This window comes from Salvia hispanica, chromosome 3 (assembly GCF_023119035.1).
Source record: "Salvia hispanica cultivar TCC Black 2014 chromosome 3, UniMelb_Shisp_WGS_1.0, whole genome shotgun sequence".
In the NCBI taxonomy this organism is placed as follows: Eukaryota; Viridiplantae; Streptophyta; class Magnoliopsida; order Lamiales; family Lamiaceae; genus Salvia; species Salvia hispanica.
The window spans coordinates 6,293,433-6,304,484 of NC_062967.1; the positions used below are offsets into that span (position 1 = coordinate 6,293,433).

Here is an 11,052-nt window from a genome sequence, read left to right on the forward strand (position 1 = left end):
AATAATGTGAATATGGGACCGGCTAATTAGTAGTATCACTTATTTATAATGTATAGCTAAAAAATACTCCATACTAATTTACCTTTTGCCATAAATATTTAGATATTTATAAATTATGATCCTTATGCGTGTGGGCTCCATATTGGCCACCTCTTTTCCATCCATGATTTACTTTGTTAAGTAGGAGTATTTATTTATGCTGATTAGCTTATTATTATAATCCTTCAAATTTACATTAATTGCAATTCCCAATAAGTTAATCACCATCAGTTTCACTTCACCAACTAGAGAAAAGGGCAACTTTTTTGCATTTAGAGAAAATAAAGATAAGCAGACCTTCTGTTACCAAAATTTTATTATCACGTGGTTAGTGCTCGAGGCATTTTGTTTTTGATTTTGTATTGACAAATGTTGATCATCTACCTAATCCGACATTGATTTTGTTATAAAATCAGCCAAAAAACATGCCGTCTTTCGATTTGCACATTTTTTAAAAAGAATATGAACAAGACGACAACAATGTTGTTTGAGATTTTAAACGTACATTATGAAATTATAATGTAACCATATTTATTTAACATGTCTTACCAAAATGATGTCTAATAATTGTATAACCAAATACATGGACTCATAGTATTAAGTTACAAAGTTAAAGCCTCAAACCCTTAACTCCTAAACGAGAAATAAATTATTTTGCATTCCATATTAGCCAATAACTTAATTCGAATCTTCTTAATTAAATGCTAAAATCACACGATAAAAAAATATTAAAAATACTAGCTAGCGGCAAACTTCACGTGTCCTTCCATTGTCATTGTCACAATTTCCCTTTTCTTATAATAAAACAAGTTGACACTTTATTTAAATTTTTTATTTCAACCAAGTTTATTTAATTATATTCATTTATAACTTAAGCAGGAGATAAATTAATAGAACAAGGTAAGGTCCTCCTCTACCTACCTGAAAAATTACCATACTAGTTTGAAGGAAATTTTCTTTTAATTTATTTGTTCAAAAGCATTTATAGAAATAAAATAAATACTGATTAAAAAATGGGCATATAAATAATTCGTCTCCAAATCACCTTCCACTGAACTCCTCTGCTCCGATTCACACACACATATACACACACACGAATCAATCATGTCTGCGGATCTCGAATTGAGGCTTCCAATTATCAAATTACGCAATTCCACATCCGAAATCGGCAGAGATGATCTCAATCACGAAGAAATTTGCAGGAGCGAAGAAGATGAAGGTTGCCAGACGCCGAGATCTCCGCGGCACATGATCCCCGCCGTCCTCCGCTGCCCTCCGGCGCCGAAGAAGAGGCGCCGCGCCGCCGCATGCAAGAGGAGGCTCTTCGAGCTGGATTTCTTCGAGGTCGTTGCGAGAGCAGAGGTCGACTCGTTTTTCAGAGGTGTGCAGGTAAACGGCTGCAATGGCGTCAAGCGGAATTGTTTTCTCTGAAATATTATTTTTAATTTTTTACACGAGTTTTGTTTGTGAATTGTTATACTCCTACTACTGCTCTATTTGTGTATGTAGTTTCACACGAGTTTTGTTTGTGAATTCTGATTCAGGTGAAATCTTGATCTGAATTACAGGATTTCTTAATAAATTTTATGTTTTTTTTTAAATAACAGCAATTTATCTTAATCGTTTTACTTTACATTTATGAAGCTTAATTGATGAATATGATAAAATTGGGAATTACTGAAAAAACATAAACCTACATTGAACAATTTGCAGCAGAGAATTCGAATCGAATATTAAATTATTATAAATGGCGTTTTATTTTATACTATTGTGGAATTTGCTTCTTGAATATTTTTTGCAATTAGTATCTCTTTCTTTTTTAATTTTTTTTAAAGTTCCGGTAATATGGTTGACCATTTGATGATTTATTTTTTTTAAATATATGACATTTAATTTTCAGGACTTGGCTTTGAATTGATAAATTTCAAGATTTGATATATTTTATGTCTTTTGTTCTTGGGGTTCGCTAATAAATTATGAAAAATAATTGTGATCTTAAATAATGATTATGTTACTGGGTAAATATTTCAATACATGAATTAAGACATGAAGGAGATAATAATTGTATTAGTTCACTAATATTTATCACATAAATTGTAGTATTCCGTATTTTATTAATTACAATATGGCTTCAGTTATAAAAATATGGCATCTACTATTGTGGTATATGAGTACCACTCCACTTTTTATCTTGCCGGCATTTCAACATAAAATCCCATCAAATTTATTGCCTGACCCATCTCTCATTAAATATTTATGTTTCCCAATATGTGAATCATATATCTAGAAAATTAAATTACATCAAACAAAAGGAATATTTTCTTGTAAATTTAAGGACTGATGGAATCCTTGTATATAACTACACTGGTAATTATTATGAGCAGGAGAAATACTAAAAAATACCGGATTTAGTGTATCAAACAAATATCAAATTTTTGGTATACTATGTTTTTCGGTTAGATATAAATATCGAAGTTTTAGTATATATAGTAAATTATGGTATATATATCGAAATTGGACTCTGATCAATACCAAACCAGTCTTAAACCTTAAACGCTTATAAGACAACCTGAAGTTCATTATAATGAACTAATAACAAACTTATAATGAACTTCAGATTTTTAAATTATGCAAGATGATGTCATTGTTTAAAAATCTTTGATTTCTCTATAGTAAACTACAAATAAAGTTGTAATCAACTCCACATTGTTTAATAATGATGTGTTTGATGTTTAGCGTTTAATACTTGTTTGGTATATAAAACAAGGCAAAACACATCCATAGGTCCTTGTACTTTGATTGTTTATTTCAATAGGTCCTTGTACAATTTTTTCATTTTACCAAGTCCCTGTACTTTTATGGTATGTCATGTGCATACTGACATGGCGACATCAATATATATTGTAAAAATGGCAATACCATAAATACTGATATATTTATATTATATACTAGATATATTTATAAAAGGCAGTCTCCGGTGAATTTATGTGAATATGTAAATTTTCAGATTTTATATACTCACTCCGTCTTCCAATAATTGTCTACCTTAGTTCCTGCACAAATTTTAAGAAAGATACAGGAAATTAGGTTGAAAAAGTTCGTGGAATATGAATCTCACTTTTGTATGTTATTTTTATACTCCATCTGTCCCGCTTTAGGAGTCTCATTTAAATTTGAAACGAGTTTTAAGAAATATAAAGAAAAATTAGTGAAAAATAGTAGAATATGAGTCCTACTTTTATAAAATGTGAGTGGGAAAAAGGTTAGTTAAATGTAGGGCTGGGGAGAAATACCGAAATACCGATATATCGGCCTTATCGTACCGAAAAAATACCGAAAATTCGGTATTTTCGGTATACCGTGACTTTCGGTACGGTATGATACCTTACCGTAAGATTCTGGTAAGGTAACGGTATGAATTTTCAAATACCGCAGTATACCGCTGCATACCGAAATTCGGTATATACCGTAAACTAAGGTATATATCACAAAAATATAAACACAATTATATATAAAATATATTTTATATATTTTTAAATTATAAAATCTATTGTGAAATATAAATATAATTATGAATAAATTATATTTAATTTATTTTTAAAAATATAAAATATAAATAATATTCTAAAAACTCTAATTTTCTATATTAATTGATGTTGAAAGTCAGGTATACCGCAAAAGTAAGGTATACCGAACTTCGGTATGGTATACCGAAAATGAGGTACGGTATCGGTATGGAAATTCATCATACCGAAAATAAGGTATACCGAAAACTTTGGTAAGGTAAAGGTATGACTTTTTCGCATACCGTATTTATGGTAAGGTATACGGTATGGTGGTTTCGGTAAGGTATACCGTACTTACCCACCCCTAGTTAAATGTAGGGCCTATTACCATTTATGGAATATTCCAACGAGACTCCTAAAAGAGGACACCTAAAAATGGTAAACTGTGACTCTTAAAGTGTGATGGAGGGAGTAATAAAATATGAGTGAAAAGAATTAGTGAAATGTGAAGTCTACTTACCATTCATAGTAAAAGAAAAGTGAAAATGAATAATCAATGGAGGACTGACAAAAATGGTAAAAGTGGACAATTAATGGGAGATTAATGGAATGATATTTTTTAAATCTTAAATTTTGCCTTCATACCTAATAAATGAGTATTACGTACCAACTATTTAACTAAAATTAACGTGTCGCTTTTAACGCGTTGAAACTAAATTTAGTAAGTTTTCAAAGGTAATTGATTTTTTATATGTATTCTGCTAATATATGGCGTATTTGTTTATTTATAGCATGAATTTTGAGAAAAAAAGGTTTTGTTTAGTTAATTTCAGCAATAACAATAATATCAAGTCAATACTACTCCGTATAACTATAACATATTTTAGGGGAGGTGTGAAAATAGTCATTCTTGGCTCTTTTTCGATAAAATTCATCATGATTACTCAACAGTGTTGGTGAACATATCAAATTCATAGTACTTTGATATGATTGACAAAGTTCGTGCATCATCTTGAGATAAATTGATTGAACTGTTGCCTGTAATATAACAAATTCTCAAAATTAGGTTATAATTGAATATTTTCTTAAAGTCGGACTATATTTAAATTAGATCAAAGTTCAATCTATTATTAAAACTTTTCTCAAAACTTGGATTATAAAATAATTAAATCAGAGTCGATACTCTAAACTAAAAAACTGGAAAATCAAGCAATAGGCTATGTTCGTGATGAGAAGTCAAATATTTTCCAATTATAATCAATCGATGTTTCTAAATTTTGTTTATGGCTATGGCTTTCGTTTTTTCGTAAACGGAACTCCTAAAAAGCACACATTCATTTCTTGCTTTACAACTAATAGCAAAATATAGATCAGCAAAAACATCAAATCCTTTTATTCATCAGATAAAAAACTGAACAAAAAACAAACATATAAAGAAAAAAACTGATGAAAAACACTAATATAATAAGGTGAGACAAGCTCTATAATATAGCAAACTCTATTCTTATTTTGAAGCATTCTCTTCTCCTGCCTTGCTCTGCTGCTGAGACTTGTGAACCATACTAAACATCTGCGGTGTCGCGTAACCTCCAAAGGCAGCACCGGGTGCAGATCCGAAGGCAGGACTAGAACCCGGGGGAGGACAAGAACCGCCGAAGGCAGCACTAGCTCCGGCCACCATGCCGCCTCTGGTTGTCGCCCTCTGGGAAGCATGTGAGCTCATTCCCGACAGAGCAAACGCCCGCCCCGACTGCTGGTACATGCTTGCACTTCCAAATCTCTCCTCTGTTTCCTTCATCTCACTTCCAAGCCACTCAGTCAAGCCATCTCCTGCCTGAGCAGCAGCGCTAGACATTAGACCGATTCTCTCTTGCTGCAGCAGGTTCGTTGCGCCAAATAGGTTACCTAATTCTGCCATCTGCTGAGCTTGCTTGATGCACTCTGCTGCACGGATGCGGTTCTTCTGACGATCAACCTCCACGTTCACAGTCAAGTCTTGAGGGGAAAGGGCCGTGGGGCGCCGCACCTCCACTAGCTCGCTTTCGATCACTACAGCCTGCTTCGAGACTGCTTCTTTGTAGGAGCATGTGATGTCCAGAAGTGAGGTCTTTCTCTGACTATCACCCCCGTTGGTCGGGCATACGGGGATGGACACATTGATCAGAAACTCCTTCTCCTCGTCTGCGTAGAGGTCTCCGACATTGATTAGGCCTTCTGATCCTTGGTTAGATATATCACTCATGTATCTTCCTGAAGGGATTGACTTGATCTCAACCCCGTGTGATGCTGTTCTCAGTTTCAGGCGAAGCTCCTGTGTCACGACACTCAGGAGGCCGCCTATGCACCCGGCGAAGGCGTCTTGAACCATCTCATAGGACTCGATGAAGGAGAAAGTACCCCCGGATGCATCAGCAATGGCGTGCATCAAGATAGGGTCATGATCTGAACCAAAGCCGAACGAATGGACTGGAATCGAGCTCTCCTCCGGCCATGGCCATGATCTTTGCTTTCTGGGAAAGATTGAGGGAGGCAGCAGGTGCTGATTTCCGTCTTCCAATGACGAGCCAAGGTTGAAGTTGTATGTGTCATTCCCATCGGACAAGAATATGATGCTTGTCACCGGATTCTTGAAGCGCCTTTCTTCAAGAACTCGAGCTCCTGTCCTCAGGCCTTCAGCAATGTTCGTCCCACCATTGGCCTTGAGCGAATCAACAGCACGCTTGGCATCTTCACGACCACCCTCTATCATCCTTCGAAGAGGCAGTATTCTGCTAGCATCATCAGAGAATGACACAATCGAAAGTCGGTCAGAAACTCCCAAGTTATCGATGACAAAGTTTGCGGCCCTCTTCACGAGACTCAGCTTCATCCCCATCATGCTGCCGCTGACATCCAGCACCATGACAATGTCAAGAGGCGCCCGCTGAGAGGAGTACAGCGAGGGCGCCTTGAGTCCAACGAGAATCGCAAACTGAGACACCGATTCACAAGGACCAACAGCTCCACGCTCGGGAATGGCTTTGATGGTCACTTTATGCAACTGCGAGTCTTTCGGCATGGGATCACTGGCAGTGACCGCGGGAAGGGGCTCGTCATCAGAGAAAGAGACATGTGCCGGCTTTAAGGGCTTGGGCTGGAAAAAAGTGTTGAAGCGGGACCGTGTGATGGGAAATTGGGGTGTGTGATTGAAGACATTGTTGACAGTACCCACCGGAAAGGTGAATGTGTTCTGCGGCGGACCAAAAGGGTTAATAGTCCATTGGGCACTGCAGACGGGGCAGGTGCGAAAGCCTTGAGAGATGTAGCTGCTGACGCAGGAGAAGTGGAAGGCACACGAGCACTGCGCAGTGAAGATGGCTTGGCCTAGCCCTTGCACAACAACTCCCGAGCAAAACCTACACGTTTTCTGCAACCAAACCATGCAAATTAGTCGATTAAATCGGAGACAATGAATTCAGTCGTTTTTACACGCATCAATATTGAATCGCAGAATGATCAAGTCTACAACAATCACAAAGAGACTAGGATCATTATTCATGTATATATATATGTATATGAAAGAAAAGACTGACTGCAGTCACACAAATATGAATTATGGAAGAAAGTTAAAGAGTTGCTTACATTATAAGCAGATGAATTCATGGTTTTCTTCTGGTTTAGTGCTGGCGCTATTGCTTTGGAACTGTCTCTCTCTTGCAGGAAGACTGTTTGTATTGCTATGAGAAGAATGAAACTCAGACTTGTTTATATAGAGATGGTTTCCTTAGCCTACACGTTGGGAGAAAATTTTCTAAACTAATCCGACGTGTAGCGTTGATACAATTGGCATTGGGTCCCATTTATTTTTTTGTGGTAATTTCCTAAACTAATTCCGACGTGTAGCTTAGTATCAACGCTTTGGGTCCCATTTTTTTTTTCATATTTCCATATTCTGACTAATATAGTTGATATAGCACTTTTGTAGGAGTTGACTAATTCGAACACGATTTCAATTTTTAATAGTACATCAATTATATGCTCGTCTCAGTATCCTTTGAATGATAACAAGTCAACAAACACAAAAAATATAGAGAGTGAGGAAACTTTCCTCTTGAGACTTTTGAAGCAGTCGTCTAGATAGCTTCGAGAAACCAGAACTCAAGACAAACCATTGACTCAAACCAAAATAACTACTGCAACATGATTATTATATGACACCTTCAGAAACGATGTCGTTTGAGAGAAGCTCGGAACGAGCCAGATAGTGACGCAGTTATAGAAGACAAGTCTTGTAGGCTAAGAAAAATATATTTTTAGTTTTATTTATTTCCTAGTTAATAGAATTAGTAGATGAAAAAATATTAGCAGTAATTGAGGAGAGCTTCAAAAATATGAGAATTCTATTTTGGCGTGTGCATGCATTCATCATTTTATGATTGAAGAACAGTTTTCATTAAGAAAGTAGAATAAAGTATAGCATTTAAAGATTGATGTACAGACATCTAGCCATCTACTTTAAAGGATTGCCTGGACTACCATTATTGAAAATGTAAGGAACTAGAATAGTTAAACTTGAGACTATGTACCAAACATCATGGTGTTTTTGGAAGCTTAATTCATGTTTTCTAGTACTCGGAATTTTTGGTTTCAGTCAAAAATTCAGAAATCAAGGTAAGACCTTGAATATAAGTGAAAATATTCAAGATATATCTTGAATTCAGTTCCTATTAATAAAAGACATACCTCAGGTCAGAGACTGTGTGCCGCAGTCTCAACTGATTTAGTTCACTAGGTGCAACTGAAGGCAGTCTCTCTTCCTCAGTTGGCCTTCCATATCTTAAGAACCTACCTCTCAGCAGGACTGAAAGATCAATACTAATTCCCATTACTTTCTCATGCAAAATCTACTCATCAAAAATGGCCAAAGTTCACTAACTTATGACAGATTACTCGGTTTCTATGTAAGTGACATGAGTTATACGTGGTAACAAAGATCAATGGAAACAACAAAGTGACCTCAAAATCCAAAATTAATTGATAATATGAAACTGTGCAGCAAATAGCAGATCTAAAAGTGAAAACTTAGGAAGAAAAACTATAGAAAACTCAATGCCTATAACATAATTGGTCAAAGTTAGAATGCAAAAACAACTCAGTATCAGAAATACGTCAAAACATTGGAACCACCTCCTCCAATAAAATGAAAACCATCAAATTCCACAGTTAATATCAAGAGCAACTGCCAACCAGCAATAGTTTATGTCACCAAATCTATAAGAAGAGCTGTTGTCCGTGAAAGAAAAATTCTCCTCGTACATAAATATAAAATTGACTTAAGGATTATGCGTTGGAATCTGTTGAGTTCAATTTGAACTTCAAGAAAATCAACATAGATCACCTGAATACGATTGCGATGAGCAAAATCAGAAACAGCATGATGCTCTAACAAACTCTGAAGTTCTCTTTGTCTGTCCCTTTCAGCTCTCACAAGCAAATCAAGCAGAGCCTGTCTTCCTTGCAACCTCAACCTCTCCCTATGAACATACTCAGGCTGACTTCCAGCATGACTGGTGACAGATCCTTCACGAACACGATCTTGAGATCCTGGTCTGTTATCTTGTTCTTCTATGTGTCCCCTTCCAGAACCTCTTTGCTGACTTGTCATTTGCATCCTCTCCCTTGCAATCCTGACTCTCTCCCGCTGTTTCCCCCATCCATTCAGTTCTGACACTGTCAGCCCTCTGCACAGCATGAGAGGATGTGTCACCAATGCCACTCTCCATCCACCCACGAACAATGTGGCTCACCCTCTCCCTCTCTACTCTCCAAGATCAGTAGACTGCTCCCGACTAGAGTCAGTATGGTCCCATTCCCGATTCTTGTGCCCAGCTGATCCTGAGACCAAGACTCATAATCATTCTCACTCCCAGTAGCACCCCCCAGGCTACTCTGGTTCTCAATCTCCCTGCTTTCTGACATAGGAGTGGATACATTTGCATTAGAATCAACACTTCTCTGTTGCCTTAATCTCGTTCTCACTCTCACTCTCTCCAGGGCACGAGTTAGTGCATGCTCATCTTCTAGCTCATCAGCAAAATAGATGAGGCACGGGTGTTGAGCCTCTCCACATTCCCCTGATGCCACGAGGTTGGAGACTGGGACTCCCTCAAGAAAGATGAATCAAGCATTGACACTGTGTGCAAGCCAGCAAGTGTCATCAACTCCGACTCACGATTCCTCCTCTCAATCGTTGTGACTTGTGATCAACTCTTGCGCCTGGCGTGTAGCCCACCGGCTCAAAATCATCGACTGCTGCCTCGTCGCTGCAGAAGGTTCCACCGAGTCATCACCGTCCAGATCGAACCTCTTCCTCCTTCTACCAAGCTGTTCCCCCTCGTCCTCCTCACCCAAAATGGTAGGCGAGCTACATGAGGCAAATGACATGCATTCGTCATAATGCCCGCACAGGAAGTCCTCCAAACCCCTATCAAATTCAGAATGAGCATCACTCGCTGCGCTTTCAGGTTTCTGCTGCAAGTGTTCCTGAACTCCAGCCATACCTCACCTCCTCTTCAAACACCCCCACAACACACAAGACTCAAAACTTTACCTTCAAGCACACATGCCCTATTATCTCCATGGCATCCTCATCAATAACACATAATCAGTCACAAAATGCTCCAATTTCTACACTTTGAAAACAATACCAACCTAAGCCTATTGACCAAAATTCGAGATCAAAATGTCCCATACAACAGCATCCTCTCCATCCTTCGAAATCATCCGACAGATGCATAATATGACCTGATTGTAATTTGAATTAACACCAAAATCTCATTTTCTGGAAGAAATATTGAACAATTGGAATTTGGAAACCATACATATAATGATTAAAAAAATAATAGCAATATAGCAGTAGCTTGAATTAACTATTGATTGTATAAACGGAACTTACCTCTGAAGCCGTACGCTCGTTGAATTGCAGTATTGATGTAGAAACGGTAACAGAAAACCTAATTCAACACGCTATCACATAAAAATATATAGTATATTCTAGTACTTACTACACGTTATACGATTTCAATGGCGGGGAGAGAAAGGAACATTTTTACTATACTAGTAAAAAAAATCACTGGAACGAGAGAAAGAAATGCTGAAAAGGATAAATATATCCGTTGCCGAATAAATATTTCGTTCAAATAAGTTTACTCAAAGCGTAGGTCGATTTACATAATGGACAATAATTATTGATCGAAATTATCTCTCCAATCCCATTATTTCAATTTAAATCTGGTAATTAGTAAAAAAATGGGTACATGAATTTCTTTATGTTTTACCTAACATAAAGAATTGATTGCAAATTTATACTAATTTGGTCAATCCACTTAGCTTAGCTAGCACTCTGAAAATTTTATAGGAATCAGATCACTTAGGATTCACTAATTACCGGGACGTCTTTTATTGATTGGGTCTGAGATGGCTAATCTCAGAGATACATGCCAATACAATAATGGTATCACGATTACAC

The 11,052-nt window shown here is 37.0% G+C and overlaps 1 protein-coding gene and 1 pseudogene across 2 annotated transcripts; both read right to left on the minus strand.

Moving 5' to 3' along the window:
- Positions 1–4,911: 4,911 nt before the first annotated feature.
- On the minus strand, positions 4,912–8,380 carry LOC125213455 (E3 ubiquitin-protein ligase WAV3-like). 2 transcript variants are annotated; one of them, XM_048114016.1, is made up of 3 exons: positions 8,268–8,380; positions 7,167–7,249; positions 4,912–6,951 (listed from the first exon to the last, which is right to left on the minus strand). In XM_048114016.1, exons 2-3 carry the CDS (start codon positions 7,185–7,187, stop codon positions 5,050–5,052), a joined length of 1,923 nt encoding a protein of 640 aa, XP_047969973.1. In that variant the 5' UTR covers positions 7,188–7,249; positions 8,268–8,380; the 3' UTR covers positions 4,912–5,049. The 2 variants fall into 2 exon arrangements, with proteins under 2 accessions (XP_047969973.1, XP_047969971.1); XM_048114014.1 differs by having other exon boundaries at positions 7,167–7,261; positions 8,268–8,373.
- LOC125213456 lies at positions 7,958–10,626 on the minus strand (annotated as a pseudogene).
- Between the last annotated feature and the right edge of the window lie 426 nt (positions 10,627–11,052).